At 37.2% G+C, this 25,086-nt stretch overlaps 1 protein-coding gene across 1 annotated transcript in view; it reads left to right on the forward strand.

The window, feature by feature from the left end:
• Nucleotides 1–25,086, forward strand: part of Muc19 (mucin 19, oligomeric) — a 149,048-nt gene that overhangs the window by 41,965 nt on the left and 81,997 nt on the right. Inside the window, exons 39-63 of the mRNA XM_047549752.1 lie at nt 3,260–3,358; nt 3,633–3,695; nt 5,693–5,788; nt 5,963–6,061; nt 6,261–6,326; nt 7,299–7,382; nt 7,609–7,695; nt 8,427–8,498; nt 10,831–10,929; nt 11,128–11,193; nt 11,787–11,873; nt 12,070–12,156; nt 13,966–14,067; nt 15,891–15,989; nt 16,188–16,253; nt 16,862–16,948; nt 17,172–17,258; nt 17,955–18,029; nt 18,371–18,469; nt 20,633–20,725; nt 21,187–21,252; nt 21,852–21,938; nt 22,157–22,246; nt 22,906–22,968; nt 23,312–23,410. Coding sequence (XP_047405708.1) covers nt 3,260–3,358; nt 3,633–3,695; nt 5,693–5,788; nt 5,963–6,061; nt 6,261–6,326; nt 7,299–7,382; nt 7,609–7,695; nt 8,427–8,498; nt 10,831–10,929; nt 11,128–11,193; nt 11,787–11,873; nt 12,070–12,156; nt 13,966–14,067; nt 15,891–15,989; nt 16,188–16,253; nt 16,862–16,948; nt 17,172–17,258; nt 17,955–18,029; nt 18,371–18,469; nt 20,633–20,725; nt 21,187–21,252; nt 21,852–21,938; nt 22,157–22,246; nt 22,906–22,968; nt 23,312–23,410 — 2,118 coding nt within the window. The remainder of the gene's footprint in view (nt 1–3,259; nt 3,359–3,632; nt 3,696–5,692; nt 5,789–5,962; nt 6,062–6,260; nt 6,327–7,298; nt 7,383–7,608; nt 7,696–8,426; nt 8,499–10,830; nt 10,930–11,127; nt 11,194–11,786; nt 11,874–12,069; nt 12,157–13,965; nt 14,068–15,890; nt 15,990–16,187; nt 16,254–16,861; nt 16,949–17,171; nt 17,259–17,954; nt 18,030–18,370; nt 18,470–20,632; nt 20,726–21,186; nt 21,253–21,851; nt 21,939–22,156; nt 22,247–22,905; nt 22,969–23,311; nt 23,411–25,086) is intronic.

Genomic DNA, 25,086 nt, shown 5'->3' on the forward strand with positions numbered 1-25,086 from the left:
AGTACTTCCAAACATGTTCATTTGCAAGTAATGGAAAAATCAGCTAAAATTGTAATGGTAATGGATGTCATATTTAGTGAGAATGCTAATGCTCAATCAGTTTTGGTAATAAAACCATGAAGAAAAGTAGATTCTCATATATTCCTGTTAGTAAAGGCTTATTCCTACTTTTATTGCTGTATCAACAATTTCAGACTTACATCTTCTGAAGTTCATTCGTGGGAAAAGGGATTATCATAGTAGCCCAAATGGTATGTACTCCAATCTGTGACTAGTTTAGATAACTCTTATGACCCTGATAAAAGATGGGTCTTTGAGATTGGCTTTGGAGCATGTTGCCATATTAACCATTCAATTACAAGGAAAGGCTTATATATATGTTCTCTCTCACGCAAATAGCAAAAACATTTGTGATCAGTGTGCTGCCATCTATGGTGTGCTACCATGATCCTCTTAAATTCATGTTGATTGGAGCATATTCAGATGTGGAAATGTTGTAGATGTGATTTTATTCCATATGATAATGCTGCTTTTAATGAAATGTAATTGACTTCAATTTGAAAGTGCTTGAATTGGAATCATTGGAATTCCTTACAGGTTTAATCAACACTGGGAAATGGAATCTGCATCAAAATCTTTGTAGTATCAGTGTTTATCCTGCTTCATTTTAATCTTGGTAGTCTCTGTGGACTGTAAAAGAGTTTTTCTATGCTATCCTTGCACACAAATCAGCAAGAGATTCAAATTCAGATATCACAAATATTGTGTACATTAGTAAAAAATGATACCAAGATCTGAATTGGTCTGTTGGTGAATTTTGCCTGATACTGATTTTGAGATTTCTTCTCAACTAAGCCTTGACACTGATTTTTGAGAACTCTCACATAAACATCTTCTCAAACTACTTATTTAAACATTCATTTTATAAAGTAATCAGGGGAAACAGCACATTTTGTTGTTCGATATTATATTCTCCAATTTGTGGTCTGATATTTAATATTTCCATCAATATTGCAAATGAATAATTAAGAAAAAATTATAAGAGGTGATGTATGCTACATAGAAGCACAATTATGTAGAAAGCAGTACAGATGGTAGGAGGGGAACAGGTTTTAGTTGCAACTTTGTCACTAATCAACAGTGACCTTGAACAAGTCACTTAAATTTTCTGAATCCAATTCCTTACATGATTGTTTTTGACACTTTGAATCCATTCACTTATTCATTCTGTGAACAAATGTTTGTCAAGCATTTACCATATGCTAGGTACTCTGATAGGCAATGAAGATAGAAAATTGAATTAAAATACACTGGTTCCCAATTTCACAGAATCTATAGTGGGGAAGATTGGTTTCAATCAAGTAATTACAAAAACAAATGAAAACTTTTATTCATAACAAGAGCAATGGAAGGTTAATGAGGCATGTAATGTATCAAGTCAGAGAAATCAGGAGACAGTGGAGAAAAGATGACTGAGTTGAGAACTTGATCAATAAAGGTTTAACTAGAAGAAGAGGAAAAGGAACATGTTCTTGGCCCAGGAAACTGCAAGTAGCAAGTATGAAAGACTGAAAGGCCACTGTAATTGGACAAAGAACGAGGATCCCATAGATTGTATGAGCAGCTGCTCCTCTCTCTCTTTTAAAGCTACAAAACACTGTAAAATTGTAGAGTGACATTATTACATTAGGTAAACAATGGATTCCCAAGGATTTTCAGTGGGTGTAAAGGCTGAAATAAAGAAAATAACTGATTCTTCATTATTTATCAAAAGAAGTATTATATAATGGCTTATTTTAAAGCACACGGACTGCTTAACAAACCTAGAGTGAATTCCCATCACCTTCCTGGCACTGGAGAGGCAATCAGAGCACAAAGATCAAACATGACCTCTTCCTTCAGGAGTTTACTAATAATTTGCAAGTATGGTTTATTGGTAACTTCAAATTTATTTCCCTGAGAGGGTTATAGAATGAAAACAAATCTTAAAAAATATTTCTCCTTTCCTCACAAACCCTTAAAGACTAAGTGCTAAATAAAAAAAAAAAAATCCAAGCTGCAGACATCAGAAAAATGGAGGGATTTTGAAGAATCATGGCAAAATTAGCCTCTGCCTAAGAGAGAATTCATTTTGTCATCATTATTAAGCATTTATTACATTTACTCTGCATTTAGTAGGTTCAGTATATGTGTAAGTTTCTATACAAACCACACACATGCATTGGGAAGTACATCATAATGCATATCACTGTTTTAAAAATGAAATAAAATACTGAAGTCTAAAGACATCACAAACTGTATTGAGAACTATATTACAGGTATATAATCATTCTAGTATGTTTCCCTTGAAGCTAGAAAAATTTACATTGTGTCTGTTTTTCTTATCAGGAACAACTCTAGGTCAATTCACTGAACCTTTTGTTACAGGTCAGTATATTAATTCCTGTTTTTAATAAGAGCTTTAAAAAACTAGCAATGTACATTATTAGTAACTTTGGGTTAATAAGAAAGAATTTATAACAGTTTGGCTTTTGAGAAAAAGTATTTCAAACAAAGAGTTTTCAAGGCTTTTCCCACTGACATTAACTGAATTTAACTTGTTTCTGATCAGTTTATGTTGACTGCATGTAATATGGTTTCCAGTTTTTTTCTTCTTTATCATTAACTTTCAATAGAGAATCTATACCAGTACTAAATTAGTCACATTTTTTAAAAAAGAATATAGGTTGAAAGAAAATATCTATATAAATATTAACATATTAACTACGTTAAGTATTTAAAAGTGGCAATTAGCCATTTCATTATAACATTTCATCATGGCTATTATCAGCCTTGAATAGCAGTGGTTAGGCAATAAAGTTCTGCTTATTTTAAAGCAAAGTTATTGAGATGAATGTATTGAGAATTAACAGTACCCAATGTAGGTTGCAGGAAGATAAAATTAATAAAATTAATAAAAGGCATTAATTAAGCCAAAATCTCTGAGAAAATAATATTAGAATATTAGAACAGGGCTGGGGAGATAGCTCAGCTGGTAGAGTGCTTGCCTCACAAGTACAAGGCCCTGAGTTCGATCCCCAGTACCACAAAAAAAAAAAAAAAGAATATTAGAACAAAATCATAGGGAATTCTGGGCAGAAAGTCATTGAATTCATTTGTTCTATGTACTGAAATATGAGTTTATTGAACAATTCGATCACCCATTGGTAATAATGTCCAAAGTAGACTTTAGGTGAGAAGTTCCTTTGATTTGTCTCAGGCTCTACTGGAACTTCAGTTCCCATCACCTCCACAGCTAGAAGTGAAGGCACCACAGCAGGACTGAGCACCAGCTTCACCAGTCCTGGGGTCACAGCAGGTAAGCCCAGTTCAGAGCAAAGAATACTGGCCCCAGAGGAGGAAATGGCTTGAGGCAATGCTGCTGAGACAGTATTTTTCCTAATCAAATATCAGACTTAGATGATGATTCCTTATATGTAATATCTTAGTGTTTTCATATTGCTTTTTATTTTATTTATGATTACTTATTTTAAAATCTGTATCTTGTTATAATTGTATGTTCCCATGACCTTGGTAATTGGTAACACCTGTAATTTTTTTAAAACTGGGTTTATTTATTCATCAATTATTAGGGTCACCAGGTGTAACCACAGCAGCTGACAATGGAAGTACAAGTGATACAGCCTTCACAACAGGTGAGATAAAGAAATGGACCAAATGTTCTATTACACAGTGTTTTTCCACAACTAGTCCTCTGCTGCTACTGAGCAACAACTCTACCCTGAGCAGAATCTTAGAAAATGGGTGAATAATATCTGAGCTAAGTCTATTGGAATACTTAGGGATCGACTTTTGGTTCTTATAGTGAAATACTTGAGAAAGGAGAATTTATGAAGAACACAGGTATATTTAGGTCACAGTTTTTGGAGGTTCAAAGATTCCGTGCCCACACAGGCTCAGTGAGGTCCCTCTCAGTTATGTCACTTCATGGTAGATGGCAATGGTGGAGTCCATGCAGGAGCAAGTGAACCTGTCTCCACAACAGACAAAGAGTGTGGGTGGGACAGGGTTCAGGATTCTATAACAAACTCTCAGGAGAACCACTTAAATCTCTTCCTAACAGCATCATCCTTTGTTGATCTAAGGACCTACCCCCAGACTCTGCCACTAACAGGGTCCATACCATCTCCCAGTACTGCCACCCTGGGGATCAGCATCTAACATGTACACCATTGGGAACATCGAAACCATGTTCAAACCATACCAATGATATATTTCTCTGGTTCACTAAAGTTTTTGAATTAAGCTTAAACATATAATAGGCAAATTAGACAACATCAGCACCCTGGTATATATGTGCCATTGATTTCATGGGCTGAGAAACTAACAACAGTACCCAACCTGGCAAAGGCCCACCATGCAGTGTGTTAATAAGTCCTTTGGGCAGTTCTTGCTCATGAAAGAACAGAACCACTGCTTTGTCATGTCCACTCTTTCCCAAATTCATTTACACTCTGCTGTAAATACCACAATAGAATAAAATTTGCAAAACTCAGGTATCACATTACTTAAGATTCTTTAATTGTTCTGGCTGCTTTGAAGATAAATCTTTTAAAACTCTTATACACATCATTGAAAGTCTTTCTTTAGTGTGTGCTTAAGACTTCTCTTTATGCATTTATTAAATAATCCCTGGCCTTATTTAATTATTCCACATGCATTTTCTAGTAGGAATTATCTTGACTTCAATTTATGACAAATGCATTTAAAATAAGATATAGTTCATGTTAAAAATAGTTAAAAAATATAATCTACATAGAGCAGCATAAAATAAGAAACTCATCATTAAACTATTGAAATTTTAGGATAAAGATCATTTAGTTTTTAGCCCCTAAAATCTGAATCAGAAACTCTTGGGTAAAAATGAAAAGTCTATCAGCTATGTATTTTTGTTTTCAGTCACCATGTACAATGTTTTGGAATAGTGGTCATTATTTTGTGCTCAGTGGGTGGCATCCCCAGGGATGAGTTTGTGGTGCTTGATGTAATGTGAACTAAAATAGAGAATAAGCATTTAGGGAAATAGAAATTTCACAAAATGATCTTATTTCAACAGAATAAAAGTATGTGTTTTGTGTGACTTGTTTTAATTTTTATTTCTTTGGGTACCAGGGATTGAACTCAGGGGCACTTGACTACTGAGTCACATCCCTAGCCCTATTTTGTATTTTATTTAGAGACAGGGTCTCACTGAGTTCCTTAGCACCTCACTTTTACTGAGGCTGGCTTTGAACTCGTGATCCTCTTGCCTCAACCTCCTGAGTTGCTGGGGTTTCAGATGTGTGCCACCACATCCAGCAATGGCTTATTTTTAATAATTTCATTTCTCTATTCTAATGCTATTTTCAAAATATCAAGATAGGACAGACTGGGAACTTTATATTTGTTTTGAGTCACAGATTAAGAAATAAAGGACAGAGGATGCAGTCTGGAGCATGCCTTCTGGGTCTGATGTCAACCAATTGGGTGCCCAGGACCAACACACTTATACTCACTTCATAATTGGGAAGAATAATGTTAACTGCCTCAGAGAATTCGTACGATGCTAAATGAATTGATGGATGTCTAGGGCATTGTTAAATGGTATATATATATATATATTTTTTATACATATGTATTTTTTTTTAATAAGGAGGAACTGGAAGCCCAACTGAACCAACTCTTACTGGGAAGGCAGGCAGCACACCTGGGGAACGTAGCACTGGAGGTACAAGCCCAGGAAACTCAGGTAAGAAAGGATGTGCAATTAGTGCCTATTAAAAATTTAAAAATATCAAAATACATAGACTGTTGGATAAATGATGAAAATGTGCAAAAAAGATTGAAATTTTGACTTTATTCTCCCACTCTCCTCCTTCGGAGGAAGTAGCATATGTTGAAGCACTTCTGCTGTGTTTATCAGGTACCACCAGAGTGTCCCTGGGAGCGACCTCAGGAGCAGACAGGGGCAGCACAACTGGACCATCAGGCACTGGGGCTGCCAGCACTGGAAGCCCAGCAGGTAAGATAGATCCTCCTTAGAGGATGTGGTGGGGTCCAACTCAAACTTTAGCAAGATTCTAGAATGTGATAATCAGATTCAGGAAAGGTAACAATGGACAACATTGAAATACTGCCAAGAATAAAACTAAAAAAAAGTCCTAAAAACCATTTTCCTCATCCCTATCCATATACTAAGGTACCATTCTTCTTCCTATTAGCAACAAGTGGAAGAGCAGATATGTCCACCACTGTCTCTGCTGGTGACAACACATCTGGAAGAACAGGTACTGAAGGAGTATAAGCAGAGTGAAAAACAGACAGTAAACATGTGAGCTTTGTGCTCAAATTTAGTCAGAGACAGGAGGATTTCCTGGGAATCCAGAAGATCAGAAAACAAACATTAGATATTTATTGTATACCTACCATTATGCTAGAAGCTTTGTGAAAAGTACAAAACGATTGGGAAGCGTATATTTTCTCACTTCTGTTTGCATAAAGGGAGAAATTAATACATGCAGATATAGAAGACAAAGGGTAAGCAAGACAGGACTCAAGTGGGGAAAAGATATGAACGGGATCATAAGGAATTCAAGTAGGAACAGACAAAATCATTCAATGTTTAACACTGAAGTAACTACTTGATTTCTATGGTTTCTTCTTTCTCTCTCTCTCTCTCTCTCTCTCTCTCTCTCTCTCTCTCTCTCTCTCTCTGATACCAGGGATTGAACCTAGGGGCACTTAACCACCGAGCCACATCCAGCCTTTTTTATATTTAATTTAGAGACAGGGTCTTGGTGAGTTGCTTAGGGCCTTGCCAAGTTGCTGAGACTGGCTTTAAACTTGAAATCCTTCTGCCTCAGCCTTCCCAGCTGCTGAGACTATAGGTGTACACCACTACACCTGGTTTGATTTCTATAAATTTTTAATACAGAATGCTTTATTAGGGGTTGAGGTTTCAACTCAATGGTAGCACACTAGCCTAGCACTTCTGAGGTACTGGGTTTGATCCTCAGCACCACTTAAAGATAAATAAATAAAACAAAGTTTAAAAAAGAATGCTTTATTAAAGTCAATACAATATCAGCATTACATGATTCTCCTAATTTAGCTCTAACAGGAACTTAAGATACAAATGAACTTTGTGGAATAGACACATCCACTTTAGTTATGGAAAATGCAATCATAAGTAGGTCACATTCCTAACAGAATCAAACTTTAGCTTTATTTAAACTGACATTTTTTTACCTAATAAATAGCAGGCACACCTGGGGCATCATCTGGAGCAACCCCTGAAGCTCGAGGTGGCAGCACCCCTGGAGAACCAGGAGCCGCAGGTTCTGGTAAGATCCACCAGTGTGGACATGAAGCCTCAATACCTCCCACCCATGCCATCCTGCACTTGGTGCTGCTTTGTGATGCTAAGATCTAAGTGGGGTTAGAATAGGCCTGAGGAGAGGTGCAGGGATAGTGTTTTTCGCTTTCTTTTCTTGCCAATCCCAAGTGCTCATGGTAATGTCGGAAGTTACATTTGTACTTTCCTGCCTCCCAACCTGTTATTGGTTCCAGGGACCACAGGAGTGTCTGCAGGCTCCACCACTGCCAGCCCTGGGACCTCAGCTACACGAACTACAGTCTCTGCTACCAGCAAATCAGGTAAATTAGAGGGAGAAGTTCCTGAGTTTGCAGGGGTAAAATGGACAGTGTAAGTGCATCCCTGTTTCTTTTCTCTGGAATATGGCAAAGAATAGAAGGAACTAGTATGAGACTGGATATAGGGAACCCAGTTCCTTACCAAAAGTATTGATAGCAATGCAATGTAGTATAGGTAGCAATGCAATGTCTGAATTAAATGATATTTCTAATATCTTGAGTAATCATGGGATCCCTGAGTATACTTTTAGAATATAATGATACCAGGACTCCAATCATGGAAACACTAATGCTATGAGTCTTGAGTGCAGTCATTGTTTGAAATCCTGGCTACAAATTAGAATAAAATGGAGAAAATTTTGAAATATATACCAAGTTCTTCAGATTCATTAAATCTTGATTGTTTTTCTGGCAGAGAGGCCCAAGTGTAAGTATTCATGAGAACTTTATAGTTGGTTCCAATAAACATCCTGAGTTATAAAGTACCAGGCTCCAGTATCTAACTATTAAATAAGTAAATATAAGCAAGTTTTTTTGGCATTCAACAAATAATTGGGCATACATAGGAATTCTAATGATCATATAATATTTTATGATCAATTTTTAGAAAGAGTGAATCAGAAATAGAGAAGTATAAATGAATAAAAAAAGATATTTTCAAAGTAGAGAGCAGCATATTTTGCTGTTCTATTTTATTAAAGATCCTAATGTATGTGTGCCATTTACTTTGAAAGGCACTACTGGATCATTAGTTGAAACATCCAGAGCCTCAGGCAGTGAACTGACATCAACTGGAGACAAGTCAGGTGAGTGGGGGAAAATGACTTTGTCAAGTGGAAGAGTCATTCATGGGAACTCTGCTTATTTTAAAGCAGAGTAGTTGAGTAAATGTATATAGATGCAGAATTAATCAATCAAAATGGAGAAAGGTGTCTTTGTAAGAAAAATCCCTCCCCCAAAGCAGTAAGTAAATCAAAATATTGGAGAAAATAATACGTCACAATCTTAGATATGTTTGGGCAGAAATTAAGCAGAATCATTTATTCTATTAGAATAAAATTTTTTAAAAATAAATAAATTATTCTAATGGAAGAACAAGAGATAAACTATAAAGAAGGTGAGACCAAAAATGAGTCAAATACTTTATTCCAAGTGTATGTTCACACTCATCTGTTTGTACTCAGCAACAAATTACCCTCAGTACAGTTTTAGGTAAGAGGGATCAGGTACCATAGATACCTATGGATGACTTTGGGAAAAATCAGTAATTAATATTTAGAGATGAATAAAATGATAAGATGTATTATGTCTCACTAAAATTTCTGAATTTCACAATATGTAAATTAATCAACCTTTATACCATGCTGGTTACATGTCATTATTTCTATGGGGTAAGAAAATAATAAAAACCTCTAAACTGGCATTGCAGGGTTAGAACAGATTGCTAAGTCTCATGGCATTTGCTGGCTCCCCAGTTCTGTGACCTGTGTATAAGAGCTCATGTCTGTCAAAAGCTAAGATGAACGTGCTTGTCCTCATACATCATTGTCTAAATTTTAAGTATTTTTAGTTTCATCAATAAAATATTGGTATTCTTTAACCACAGATAATTTGATTTAAAACAAATAAGCTGGTGTTTCCCCCTGTACTTAAGCAACTAGTCTCTAAAGAACTTCAAAAGTGTCTTCTCATTTGCATCAAATTGGTCTTGACTCTGGTTCAGGGTAAAACATTTTCAGCTGGTCCTTGTGATCCTTTACCTAGTAAACCTTCCATTTCCAAGTGTGGTTTTCCTGTGCCAGCATTAGCATCGCAGGGCAACTTGTTACAAGAGCACATTTCAGGGCCCCCATGCCTAGAAGCTGTTGGAATGGACCCCAAAAGACAGTATACTACCAAGTTCTTTAGACAATTTATTCTGATCTCAGTAGGGAACCACTTCGCTACCATTTCTATTCTTTTCCAACTTCCCTCCCACTCTACACTTCAATGGGTACCATTTGAGAATGAAGTTCCCCATTTTCAACTATCATCATGTCACTCCACTACATAAAATCCAATTATCCTGATTGCTAATAGATAAATGAAAACTTTTTTATATACCATTAAAAGTCATTTTATTGGTGTACAAATGGGACTTTTTCTTACATAATTATTATTTAGTCCATGACCTTATGTTATTTTTCCTGTACTTATTTCCCCATAACAATTTTCTCAACTTAAAATGTCTGACTTAAATACTTTTTTGGATAAGACATCTTTTACATAATACTATAATGGGGTGAAAGATAATCTACATCAGCAAATATCAAGAGACTTGTTAATTCTAATGAGATTTAAACTGATAGAAACTTTAGAGTGATAGCAACTGAGCTTATATTTCCTAAATTCTGTACCAGAAGTATTTTGGGTAATGACAATCAGCTGTCTGTTGGTTAGCAGGCAGTGTGCACTGTGGTTGTAAGTGGGCTGCTCAAACCTTGGTTCATAGATGGGTGCCATCAGAAGTGTCTGTTACTGGTTCATGATGTAGTAAGAACTAGAACAGACAACGAACATTTAGAAACAATGACCTTATCTTTTAGATATAATGCCTTATATCTGTTGAATTAAAGACTTGTGTTTTGTGAATTTTTAAATTATTATTCTAGATTTGTGATATTTTTTCAAAGAATTCATCTAGCACATTTTAGAAATCTTACAAAGCAGTCTTTTGCACAGAACTTAGAGAAGCAAGGGTTACAGTGTAGATTTTGGGGTTAGATTATTTGTGTTTGGCTCCTGGATCATCCATCCATCCAGTGTGACCAGATAATAACAGTTAAGAATGTTTCCTGTATCATAGAACTTTTAGTCCTCAATTATATCTAGGATATTTTATAAATGACACTGTTCTTCAAGTCCCAAAACACAAAAATCTGGTGGGGAGGAATACAGTATACCAAAGGAACTGAGAAATACAACTTGTAAGCCCAGGAAACTCAGGTAGTTGGGGCATACACTATGAATGTCAAAGCAAGTAGGTGGTTTGAAAATGATGAAAATGTATGAGATAATTGAAATTTTGTATTGAATCTCCCAATCTCCTCCTTCAGAGGAACTAGCATGTGTTGCAAGCACTGCTACTGTGTTTATCAGGTACAGCAGGAGAGTCCCTGGGAGCAACCTCAGGAGCAGGCAGGGGTAGCACACCTGGACCATCAGGTACTGGGGCCACTAGTGATGGGAGCCCAGCAGGTAAAGCATTCCTTAGGGAATGTGGTGGAATCCAATTCAAACTTTAGCAAGATCCTACAATGTGATAATCAGATTAAGGAAGGTAACAATAGACAACATTGAAGGAAATAATGTCAAGAATAAAACTAAAAGAAGTCCTAAAAAAATATTTTCCTTATCCTTATCCATATACTAAGGCACCATTCTTCTTTCCATTAGCAACAAGTAGAAGAGCAGATATGTCCACCACTGTCTCTGCTGGTGACAACACATCTGGAAGAACAGGTACTGAAGGAGTATAAGCAGAGTGAAAAACAGACAGTAAACATGTGAGCTTTGTGCTCAAACTTAGTCAGAGGCAAGGTTTTCTGGGGAATCTTACTATTATTATTTAGGTGATGCAAAATCTCCAGAAGATCAGAAATATATCTGCAAGTATATTTATAGTATTTAGTATATTTTTAGAGGAAATGTGGAATATGGTGAAAGAACTAACTAATCTCACCCAATGCCAATTGGGAAAGGGTGAAATTAACAATCACACAGAGAAGGCAATAGTAAGATGGCGATCAAGATGGGAAAATGTGTCAAGTGGATCATAAGACAATTCTAGTAAACTGGGACAAGGACATTAATGTTTAACCTTGAATTATCTACATGATTATTATATTTTATTAATAAATAATACCTAAATGGAATCAGTACATTATCACAGTTACCTCATTTACTTTGAGAAAAAAACTTTAGATTTCTTTGAAATCCACAGGGTAGATAAATGCATTATTTTAAATGAAGAGAAAAGCATATTTGAGGTCATATTCATAAGAAGATTTCCTTTAGCTTTTCTTAAGCTCGCATTTTTTCCCAATAAACATCAGATACACCTGGAATATCATCTGGAGCAACCCCTGAGGCTCGAGATGGTAGCACTCCTGGAGAAGCAGGCACTGGAGCTACAAGTTCAGGTGAGGTTCACCAGGTTGGATATGATGCATCAGGAGTCTTGATGTATACCCTCCTGCAGCAGATGCTGGGATTAGATTGTTTGCCTAGGAAAGTTTAAGGGATCATATTCTTCATTTTCTTTTATTCTAGAGAAACAGATACTCATAGGGTGGCAGTAATAACATGCACCCCCACATCCACATTTTTTCTTTCCAGGGATGACAGGAGTGTCTATAGGCTCCACCACTGCCAGCCCTGGAGACTCCACTAGACCTTCCTCAGCCTCTGTTAGCAGCACATTAGGTAAGTATGAGGGAGAAGTCTATGAGTTTTCAGGTATAAAATGGAGAGTAGAAGCACATCCCAATATCTATTCTCTGAAGTGTAGTAGTGTGGTGAAGAATAGAAAGAAGTGTAAGAGACTGGAGATAGGGAGGTGCCCAATTCCCAGCCAACACTTTAATAGGTAGCAGTTGTCCCACTGGATTAGGTGGTCTTTCAACAATCTTACGCAATTTTGTGGACCTCTGAATATGTTGTTGCAGAGACATGTTTAAGTGGCCCTAAGATGGCAACTGGCATTGAGCCAAGAGGTGGCACATAATTAGTGTTAACATGGTGTGATCTACTTTTGCCTGATTAGTTGATGTCTCCTCTGCGCTAGTGGTCAACAGATGTTCCTCATTCTTTCTTGATTGGTACCGTGGTGCATGCTCCAACCGAGCTACTTAATCCTAAGCTGATTGGCTGCCTTCGGGTATATAAGACATTCTCTTTGCCTGGGAGCAGATTGCAGAACGCAGATTGTAGATCATAGAATGCGAGGGTCCCAGGTTGCAGGTCGCAGATCGCACCACTAAGAAGCACCTCTGATAGAAAGCACCTCTGATAGCAGGCACCTGTAGCACGCACCTTTAGGACGCAGGATGCAGGACGCACCTCTAAGAAGAAGCAGCAGACCTCTAAGAAGAAGCAGCAGAACTCTAAGAAGTAGCACCTCTAAAATTAAGCAAAGTCTCTCTTCCTCTAAGCAAAGTCTTTCTTCCTCTTAAAGCCTCTCTTCCTCTAAAACTAAAAGTAAGCAAAGCCTCTCTTCCTCTATAAACTAATGAACAAGCAAACAAGAAAGAAAGCAGCCCACTAGATAAAGATAATAGAAGTAGTTCAGTTCCAGTGCACCTCCAATAAATTACTGAGAGATTGTTGCTGCGGTCGGCAACATGTTAGGACATAATATCTCCAGGACTCCTGATCTGAACCTTCTGAAACTATGAGTCTGTAGTGGGGTCATGATATGCTATGACAACTACAAATTAGAATTGACTATAGAAAAATTAAAAATTTTTCCTACACATACCCATTGAATGTGGAACCTTGGGAAAATAACCCATGCTTGCTTGTATTTTAAAGACTCAGTTGGTTCTACTATGCATCCTAAGTCAGAACTACTAGGTTCAAATATGTGAATATTAAAGAAGTAGATAATAAGGGATCTCATTTTATAAGCAAAATAATGAACTTCACCAAATGATGCTAAGTTGTATAAGATTATGTGATCAATGTTTGGAACCATGGAAACAGAAATGGAGAAGCATATACAAATAAATGAAGGATCTTTTGAAAATAGGGAGCAATATGACTTGTACCACTTCATCAAAAATCATGGTATTGTTTGTTGTTGGTTTTCAAAGGCACTACTGGATCAACAGGTGGAGAAACAACCAGAGCCCCAAGCACTGAAGTGACATCACCTAAATGGCACTCAGGTGAGCAGAGGATCGTGTTCAGTCCTGGTTCTAGTCAGAGTGAAGAGTTATACATGGGAACCCTGCTTATTTTAAAACAAAGTAGTAGAGATGAAAGTTTAAAGACCTTGTTGACCCAATTCAAGATGCAGAAAGATGTCTTTTTTTAAAAAGTAAAAGCCAATGCAATGTCAATCAAAATCTTCAAGAAATTAATATTAGAAAAACATCATAGGCAACTCTGGGTTGTATGTCACAGGATGCATTTATTCAATTTGTACCTTTTAGAGGTGAATGGACAGTTAGATCACCCATGGTAATAAAGTTGAAGTAGACTTCAGGTGAAAACTTCCTATGTTGCTTTTAGCAGGCACTGCTGGAACTTCAGTTCCCATCACCTCCACAGCTGAAACTGCAGGCACCACAGTAGGACTGAGCACCAGCTTAACTAATCCTGGGGTCACAGCAGGTAAGCCCAGTTCAGAGCAAATTATACTGTTGTGTAGCAAATACATTTAAAATTAAATGCCAGAGTTATTACTTTTTATATGTAATTAAAAGGTAATAGCTTTGTCAACAAGTTGCTTTTGTAAAATTTTCATGTTGTAATTATATGTTCCCACTGTCTGACACATGGTAGACTCTGTGCACTAGTTATAGCCAAGTGTTTAAATGTTTTTGTCCTTCATCAGGAAGAACTAGAATGTCACTAGATACAACAGCAAAAGCCAACAATAGAATAACAAGTGACAGAGTTTCAAGCAGCTTTCAAGCAGGAGTATAGATGAGTACAGATGATGCAGATCTATACTCCATATAGGCAGTCCTGAGTCTCACATCAACAAAAACTGTCCTCAGAGTACAGCCTTTACTAAAGGGGCCAAGTATAAGAGAAGTAGAGTCCTCTGCCTAGCGTACCTTCCTCCTCTAAAAACATGGTGCTCATAATGTGGTTCCTGGACCAGCAGCATTGAAATCCCGTGGGATCCTGTTAGATGGCCATACTTCTGGGTCCACCTGACTAGACTCAGAAAGTGTGGGGTGGAGCCCTGCAACTGAGTTAACAAGTGTTATAGGGAATCAATACTCAAGTTGGAGAAGAACCTCTTCAAAATTCTCACTCTTTTCCAACCTTTCTCTGACCTTACACTCTATGAGTATCAGATCAGAATAAATTTCCCAGGGCTCAATCCATTCTCTGTCCATACATATAAAGTACTTAAATAGTTCTATTGTTTTTAAGATAAATCAAACCTTTACATAGAATTAATAGGTATTTTTTATGTATGTACAGGATTTCTCTTCATGCTATTATCAACAAATCCCTGGCCTCGTTGTGTTTTTTTCCTACACTTATTTTGCTTAGTTATTGTTTTAATTTAAAACTTATTAATAGTGTTTTGAATAAACTATTACTCACATTCAAATTACTGCATTAAATGATATGGTTTATACCTAATAGGAAAAAGCAGGTGATTCCAATTAGACCAGTGAACATGTTGAAATTTTAGAGTGATGACCATTTGATTTCCAATCACAAAAATCTGTATCAGAATTACTTGGGTAATAATGACATGTCAAATGTGATCTCTTCAGGTGGCCAGGCATCAAATATGGTGATTTTAATAGGGCTACCTAAAGTTGGATCCAGAAATGTGTGACTCCCAGACTGTTGAAAGTCCATGATGTGGTAAAAAGTAAAGCACACAACAAGTACTTGGAAAAGTAGTATTTTAATGCAATAAATTCTTGTGTAGTATATGTTCTTTTAATTTCATATCTGAATTAATGTATGCCATTGTTCTGAGTATTCATCTACCATACAGTGGTATGTAAACACAGATGAGTTGGGAGTGCTGTTGGAACTGAATAGGGGTAGAATTCTTGAGTTTGGCTCCTTCACCTGTGATCACACAGTGGGATTATTTAATCACATCTGATAAATGGGGAGTAATATATAGACTACCTCAAAGATGTTTATGAGGAAAAAATTTAATTAATTCCCAAACTAATTTGAAATGCTGCTTTTTTTTAATACAAGGAAAATCAGAAGGCCAGACACCTAATAGGGAGGAGGTCAGCACACCTGGGAACCCAGCACTGGAGCTACAAGCCCAGGAAAGTTAGGATGTGCTCTTAATGCCTAAGAAATGGGTACAAATATGAAAGCATCTAGGCTGTTGGATAAATGTTGGAACAATACAAGAAGATTAAAATTTTGCCTTTAATTTCCCAATCTTCTCCTTCTGAGGAACTAGCATATGTTACAAGCACTGCTACTGTGTTTATCAGGTACAGCAGAGGCATCCCTGGGAGTGACCTCAGGAGCAGGCAGGGGCAGCACACCTGAACCATCAGGCACTGGGGCCACCAGTGCAGGAAGCCCAGCAGGTAGGGCACAACATCTTTACGGGGTGGTGGTAGGGCATAGTGATGGTTTTGTCAGGATCCATGAGTGTGAGAATGAGAAGGAGGACAGGTCACCATGGAGAACATCGAAGAATTAATGAATAAAACAAAAAACTGTCCCTGAAATCATCTTTATTTCAGAGCTCTCTGTACATTAAATACTGTTTTTCCTCTAATTAGGAACAAGTGGGAGATCTGACACAGCCACCACTGTCTCTGTTGGTGAAAACACATCTGGAAGGACAGGTACTGAAGGAGCATAAGCAGCATGAAATCCAGGCAATAGACATGAGAGGTGTTTGCCCAAAACCTAGTCAGAGTAAGGGTTTCCTGGGATATGTGAACATTGTTATTTAGGTGACACTAACTATGGAGAAGATGAGAAGTATATCAACAAGAATGTATGTGGTACTTCTTGTTTTGGAGTGAGTACATAATAGAGTGAAACAATGGGGACATATGACTGATCTCACCCAATGACAGTTGGGAAAAAATGAAATTAAAAACCACATAGATAGAGAGATAAAGAATAAGACAGCAATCAGGAAGAGAAAACTGGAAAATTGGAATAGAAGAACAATTTGGGAACCAGAGACAGTAACATTGATGTTTAACTATAAATTTTCTATGTGATTTTTTTTTATTTTAGTAAAGGCAATTATCTTAATGAATCAGTACATCACCAGCTATCTGATTTACCTCAATTTACCTTCAGGAAGAATTTAAGATATCATCAAAGTTTCTAGCATAGATACATTCATCATTTTAGGAAAAAGACAAAATATTTCATGACATATACATAAGAAGATTTTCTTTAGGTTTTCTAAGGTGATTTTTTCCCCAATAAATAATAGGCACACCTGGAGCATCATCTGGAGCAACCCCTGAAGCTCGAGGTGGCAGTACCACTAGAGAAGCAGGCACTGGATCCCCAGGTTCAGGTGAAGTCCACCAGGTTGGATGTGATGCAGGAGGAGCTCCCATCCATGCCCTCCAGCAGAGGATTCAGGTCTATAAAATCAGGCCCTAACTAGAATTAGATTACTATCCTACAAAAATTGAAGAGATCATATCCTCCATTTTCTTTCATTCTGGAGACACTTAAATACTCATGGGGTGGTAGTAATAACATACACCCTTCAAATACTTCTTTCTTATTTCTAGAGACCACAGGAGTGTCTGCAGGCTCCACCACTGCCAGCCCTGGAGAATCAGCTAACCCTACCTCAACCTCTGTTAGCAGCAAATCAGGTAATTAGAGGGACAAGTCCCTAAGTTTGCAGGTATAAAACGGAGAGTGTGAGCATGTCCCAATTTCTGTTCTCTGGAGTGCAGTGAAAAATAGAATGTAGTAGTTAGAGGATTGAGATAGTGAGCCCATTTCCTGACCAACATTTCAGAAGGTAGCACTGGGGTGACTGGAATGGATTAGATGGTCTTTCTCTAATCCTATGGAATTGTGAGAATCCATGAATGTACCTATGTGCCTTCATGGTTGTAGGCAGTTTGCCCTGGAATGTCTCAAGTTGTGAATGTGAAGTGGGCCATGGTTTACTATGCTGGCTATGATTGCAATTAGCTTCAAGAAAATTTTGGAATTTTTCCTTATAGAACCATTAAATTTAAAACCTTTGGAAAAGGCCTATGTTGGAATATAGTTTAAAGCCTCTGTTGGTTGCAATACGCAGCCTAAGTCAGAATCACCAGGTTCAAATATGAGAACACTAACAAAGTAGATGAGAAGCAATATTATTTGCAAGCAAAATTAATTAACTTCACTGAAGGATATTAAATTGTACAATATTTTATGTAAGATTTTGGCATAATTTAAAGAAATAGAGAAGTATAAAAAATAAATGAAAGATATATTGAAAGCACAGAGAGGCACTGCATCATTTGCCCAACTTCTTCAAGGTTCATGATATTATTTGATGTTTGTTTTGAAAGGCACTATTGGACCATCCGTTGGCACAACAACCAGAGCCCGAAGCAATGCAGTGACATCAAGTGAAGGGAACTCAGGTGAGTAGAGGATGGCCTTCAGTGTCCTGGCTTTGGTCAAAATGAAGAGTTATTCATGGGAACCCTGCTTATTTTAAAGCAAAGTAGTTGAGATAAATGTATGAATACCTAGTAGATCCAATCCAAAGAAAGATGTCCTGTTAAAGAGAAATGGAATAAGTAAATCAGAATCTTTAAGAAATTAATATTAGAACCAATATCATAGGTACTTTTGGGTAATAAAACACTGGATTCATTTCTTTTATTCTGTATATTAGAAGTGATTGAACAGTTAGGTCACCTGTTGGTAATAATGTCCACAGTAGACTTTAGGTGTGGAGTTCCTCTGATGTTCTTCTCAGGCTCTTCTGCAACTTTAGTTCCCATCACCTCCACAGCTGGAAGTGCAGGTACCACAGCAGGACTGAGCCCCAGCTCCACCAGGTCTGGAGACACATCAAGTGAGCCCAGTTCTGCAAATTATACTAGTGGCAGCCAACTAACTGGTTCACATGATGCTAGTTACACAATTAATTTTCAAACCAAATATGAGGCTTAGGTGATTATACATATATGTAATTAAAATGTAATATTTGCACCTTTTTCAGCATGTTGCCTCTTAAAGTATATCATGTAAATTTTATGCTATCACTACCTAATAGTTTGGAGGGCCCCATGAAATTCTTTATGCAGGCTTTTATATTTTTAATATACTTAATTTGGGATAATTAGAAAGTCACCAGGTATAACTTAAGGAACCAATAAGGGAATTACAAATGACACATCTTCCAATCAGGTGAAACTAAGTAATGAGGAATATCTGCTATTCTCTATAGTCAGTCCTATATTTCCCCACATTAATAACCTTAATAGGTAGAGCCTTAGGTAAAGAGGTCAACTGATGAATTACACAGATCAGTTGGATGATTGCACAATCAATATTGTGGTTACAAAAAAACATGAGTGATGTATTTTATGGCAATTTAAAATGTCTGATTTACTCTCAGATATTTTCACTGTAAGACATTGACTCTTACCACCACTGTGTTTGTGTGTCATTACTTCCCATGAGATAAGAAGTTCTCCAAGCTAGCAAGGCAGGGAGAGAGCAGAGTGGTGAGCCTGGTGGGCAATAGCAGGTGAACCTTGGTTTGTGACCTGTGTCTAGAGCTCACATCCAACAAAAGGGAAGGAGAATATACTTGACGTTATTCATCATTTACTCAATTAGATCAGTGTTAGATCCAGGAATAAAATAATATTGACAACATTTAAGCAGAGATAATGAGATTGAAATTGAGGAAGATGAAATTCATAACCACCCTCCTTGCCATCAGTTACAAATCATAAGGATCTCTGAAGCATCTTCTGCTTGCATTCCACTTCCCTGTGTTTTATTCTGGTATTAAACCCTTTTCCCCAGTCCCTGCAGCCCTCTGCCTAGCTTGTCTCCTTCCTTAACGCAGTGGTGCTCAGAGTGTGATTCCTGGGCCAGAGGCATTGGAAAACTGTGGGAACTTGTTACAATTGGTGACTTGGGGGTCCAGTTGTCTAGAATCAGAGGGTGTTGGAATGGAACCCAGCAGACTGTGTTAACAAGTGGGTTAGTGAATTGATGCTCAGTTAGAGAACAACTTCTTGACAATTCCCAGTCTTTTCCAACTACCCTCCCTGTTCACACTTGAGGCAATGCCATGTCATTGAGACATTCCCAAAGCTCAGCTATCATCCTGACTCTGCCCTACTTAAATTACTTTAACACTTTGGATTGTTTTGAACATACTTAAAATCTTTGTTCCCATTAAGAGGAACTTTGCTCATGAATTCACTGGATTTGTGTTTATGGATATATTAATGAATCTATTGTCTGATTTTGTTTTTCCTACACTTATTTTGGTTTAGCTGTTGGTATGATTAACTTTGTATACAAATAATGTCATATATATGCTATTCTTTGCATTAGTAATACTGAATTAGCTGATAAAATTTACATATCCTGAAAAATAAGAAAAAATTAATTCCAAGTAGATCAATAACTTATTGAAAATTTAAATAATGACTAGTTAGTTTATCTTCACAAAAATCTGAAATAGAAATACTTGGATAATAATGAATCTCAAGGAGTATTCTCTTTTAATTATGAGACAAAGATATTTGAAGAGACGACTCAAAACATGATGCAGGAATATGAGTCCCTGTTAAGGGGGGTGATGTGATAAGAAGCGAAACAGAGAGCAAGCATTTGTAAATGTAGCATTTGAACATCAGAATCCACAAACTGCTTAATAAAGTTTTACATATTATGTGGTCTTATTTAGTTAAATTTCAAATCTACATTTATGTTATGGTATTTTTAAAAGAATGTCTCTAGCATAGATTGGAAACATTACAAATTGATCCTATTACCACAAGTCACTTGAGAAGCACTGGTTGCAGTTAAAATAAAGGGTAGCAGATAGAATTTTGTGCCTTCATTTTCTGTGTACAAATTTGGCACACATCATTTAAGCACATTTGATAAATGTGAAGAACAGTGTTATCTGTTAAAGAGAATGTTTATGAGTTAAAAGATTTGATTATTTTTAAGGTCATTTTTAAAATGAATTTTTGTTTTTCATCATTAGGAACAGGAAGCCCTAGTACAGAGACACCTAGTGTGGAGGAGGGCAGCACTGCTGGGAAACCCAGCACTGGACCTACAAGCACGGGAAACTCAGGTGTGTTAATATGTGAACTTAGTACTTATTAAGTGGGTACAAATTTGAAAGCATGTAGGCTGTTGGCTAAATCATGAAAATGTACAAAAAGATTGAAATTGTGTCTTAATCTCTCAATGTCCTCTTTCAGAGGATCTAGCATATGTTGCAAGCATTGCTACTGTGTTTATCAGGTACTGCAGTAGTGTCCTCAGGAGCAGTCAGGACAGAACATCTGGATCATCAGACACTGGGTCCACCAGCACTAGAACCCCAGCAGATAAAACAGACCCTCTTTAGGGAGGAGGGCAGGTTTCTAATCCATGATTTGTCAAGTTCCCTGAGTGTGGGAATGACATCAACAAAAGGAACCAATGGAGAATATTGAAGGAACTGATGACTAGAATGACTGGGCAATGTCCTGGGAAGAGGGTTTTCTTCATAGTTCTCTTTGCACTAAGCACCATTTTTCTTCCCATTAGCATCAAGAGGAGGAACTGACACAGCAACCACTGTCTCTACTGGTGAAAACACATCTGGAAGGACAGGTACTGAGGGAACATAAGCAGCATGAGATCCAGGCTGTAGAGATGAGAGCTAATTACTCAGAACTAATCATGACAGGGTTTCCTGAGGAATCTGACCATTATGATCTAGGTGTTTTCAAATCTTCAGAAGTTCAGAAATATACCAACAAGTATATGTTGGGTATTGAATATATTTTGGAATAAAGAATAGTGAAATACATTTCACTATAATGAGTGATAGTGAAAGAATAGGGCATGTAATTGATATCACCAGTGTCAACTGGGAAAGTGTAGGATGAACAGCCATGTGCATGGAGAAGCACAGAATTAGCATGACAACAATTAAGAGGGCAAATGTTTTAATTTGTATCATAAGACAATTCTAGTAAACAGACACAAGGACATTGATGTGGGACTTTGAATATCTCAATGGAATGAACACATTGTAAGAGTTCCCTGTTTTTTATCAATTTACCTTCAGCAAGATCCTAAGATATGAGTACAATTACATGGTAAATAAATCCTTTTCTTTAAAGGTGAAGAGAGTATATTTCAGTTCATATTCACAAAGACACTCATTTTGAGTTTCTTGAGCTGGCCTTTTCTCCCTATCAATCTAGGCACACAGGAAGCATCATCTGGAGCAACCACTGAAGCTCAAGGTGGCAGCACCCCTGGAGCAGTGGGCACTGGAGCCACAGGTTCAGGTGAGGTGCTCCTGGTGCATCAGGATCCCCTATCTGAGCCCTCCTGCAGCAGATGCATGGCTGCAAAGTCAAGCACTAACTGGGATTACATTGCTGGACTAAAGAAAGATGAAAGGATCATATCCTTCATTTTCCTTATTCTGGAGACACCCAAATCCTCCTACAGAGGCCAGGAATATATTTATCTTTTATACCCTATGTCCCGATTGTGTTTTCAGGAACCAGTGGAGTGTCTGCAGCTGCCTCTACCACTGCCAGCCCTGGAGACTCAGCTAGAACTTCCTCAGCTTCTGCTGGCAGCAAATCAGGTAAGTATGAGGGAGAAGTCCATGAGTCCAATATAAATGAATGGTGTAAGCATGTCCCAAATTCTACTCTCTGGAGTGTGGTTAAGAACAGAAAACTCTAGGTGACTTGTGGTAGTGAGCCCAATTCCTGACTGACAGTTTATCAGGTAGCAGTGTGCCCACTGGATTAGATGTTCTCTCTACAATGTTATGCAGTTTTGAGGATGCCTGCATGTGCTTATGGGCCTTGATATTTACAGAACCCTTGCTCTGGAGTTTCTGAGATTGTGAGTCTGGAGTGGGACCATGATTTTGTATTCTGACTAAAAATTAGAATTAACTACATAAAATTTTGCAATTTTTCCTTCCCAGTTCCTTTGAATCTGTAATCCTGAAAAAAGACCCATGCATATTTTAAAGCCACAGTTGATTTCAACTGCCAATCAAGTTTAGAACTACTGAGGTTCCACATTGCAAACATTAAAGAAATAGACATTAAGCAGCATTATTTGTAAGAATCAGTAAAGATTCTAAGTCATACAAGACTGATGAACAATTTTTCTGAGTGAAATAGAAATCAAAAAGTATGCATGAAAAATTGATATATTTTGAAAGGAGAGATTAGCATGATATGAACCACTTAGTCAAAGATTATTATTATTTGTTTTTTGGTGTGAAAGGCACTACTAGACCAATAAGCAGTGCCCAAAGCAATTTGGTGACATCATCTGAAGAGATCTCAGGTGAGTAGAAGATGGCATTTGGAGCCTGACTTTGGTCAAAATAAAGAGACATTTTATGGGAACCCTACTTATTTTAAAGCAAAGTAGTTGTGGTGAAAGTATGAAGACCCAGTTGACCCAGATTAACCTGCAGAAAGATGTCTTTGTTAAAAAAAAATGCAAGTACACCAGTAAGTTAAATAATTAGCATTAGAACAAATATCATAAGCGACTCTTGGCACTAAGTCACTAGATTCATTTATTCAATATATAATTATTAGATGTGGTTGGATGGTTATATCACCCATTGACTTCAAAGTTCAAGTAGGTGTTCGGTGAGAATTTCCTCTGATATTTTTCTCAGCTGCTACTGGAAGATCAGTTCCCATCACCCCCCCAGCTGGAACTGCAGGCAGCACAGCAGGCCCGAGCCCCAGCTTCACCAGTCCTGGGGACACATCAAGTAAGCCCAGATCAGAGTGAAGCTCACTGACTGCCATCAAGCAACCCTTTTCTCAATGCTGCTCACATAGCATTTTTCCAAATTGAATATAAGCCTTAGGAGATAATTCTTCATATGCAATTAACATTTAGTGTCTTTAGATTTTTATCAAGTTTCTTTCTGCAATTTTGTTACAATTACCCATTCCCACTGTTGAATAGTTGGTAACCCCCATCCAGTTGTGTAGTATAGTTTTAAAGTAGTTTTGAACTTCATCAGAACTCCTAGAATGTTGCCTGGTGAAACAGCAGGGAGAAAGAATGGAATTGTTAGAGTCAGGGCTTCCAAGCAGGGAAACAAAGATATAAGGCATATCCTATAGGATATCCATACAGGCATATCCATACAGGGAGTCCTGTAATTGACCTCAGCAATAACTCCACTCTTAGTAGAGCCTTAGACAAAGGGGCTGAAGAATTTTACAGGTCAAATACATGACTTTCAGAAATAGTCACCAATTAATCTTTACTGTTTTATAATGCATTAATATTTTATTTGTAATTCAAATATTTTCTTTGAATCATATCAAACTTAACATCCTGTGTTTTTGAGTCATTCTTCCCATAATATAAGGAAATAATTAAAAGGTCTATGGTAGGAAGTCTAGTTTACAAGAAAGACTACTCCACCTCCAGGGTATTACCTGGCAACCCAGCAGTCCAACCTGTGTGCAAGAGCTCACATTCAACAAAAATCAAGAAGAATATGCTTGGGCTGGGTTTGTGGCTCAGTGGTAGAGCACTCAGTGAGCATTGTGAGACCCTGGGTTCAATTCTCAGGACCACATGTAGATAAATAAAAATACAGGCCTATCATTTACTAAAAATATTTTTAAAAAGAAGAATATGCTTGTACTTGTGCATCAGTTGCCAAATTATATCCAGTGATAAAATATTATTGATAATAATAAAGCATATGAGATTGAATAAAAACACAACTAAATTCACCACTGTCCTTCATGCTGTCAGTTAGTTACACATTTTAAAGACCTTGAATTGTCTTCTTCTTACATCCATTTTCAGGTTTAAGTCCTTTCTCTAATCTCTGCAATTCTCCATGTAGCTTACCTACTTCCTCTAAAACCAGGGTGCTCACACTGTGTTTTCTGGACCAGCAGCATTGGAATTGTGTGTGATCCTGTTAGAATAGTATATTTCTGGGTACACCAGCCTAGCATCAGAATGTGTGAGGGTGGAGCCCAACAGATTGTCTTAAGTATTTTTAGGGAATTGATGCTCACATGGAGAAGTCCCTCTCCACAATTCCTACTCTTCTCCAACCTTCTTCCCAGTTTACACTGCACCAATGTCATGTCAGAATGACCTTCTCACAGCTAAATTTCAACCAGTTTCTGCATTTCTGCATTTAAAATACTTAAATATTTCTGATTGTTTTTAAGATATATCAAAATGTTATATACCATTAAGAGGCATTTATCTCATGTATGCATAGGATGTCTCTCCATGAATTTATTATCAAATCCATGGGCCTATTTTGTTTCTGCCTACACTTATTTTTTAGCTGAATGTTTTGATTTAAAATTTATGACAAATTGTGTTTTGAAGAAAATAAACTTTTTTAATTGTAAACAAATGGGTTACAACTTGTTTCTCTGGTTGTACATAAAGTAGAGGCGT

This window comes from Sciurus carolinensis, chromosome 4 (assembly GCF_902686445.1).
Source record: "Sciurus carolinensis chromosome 4, mSciCar1.2, whole genome shotgun sequence".
NCBI lineage: Eukaryota > Metazoa > Chordata > Mammalia > Rodentia > Sciuridae > Sciurus > Sciurus carolinensis.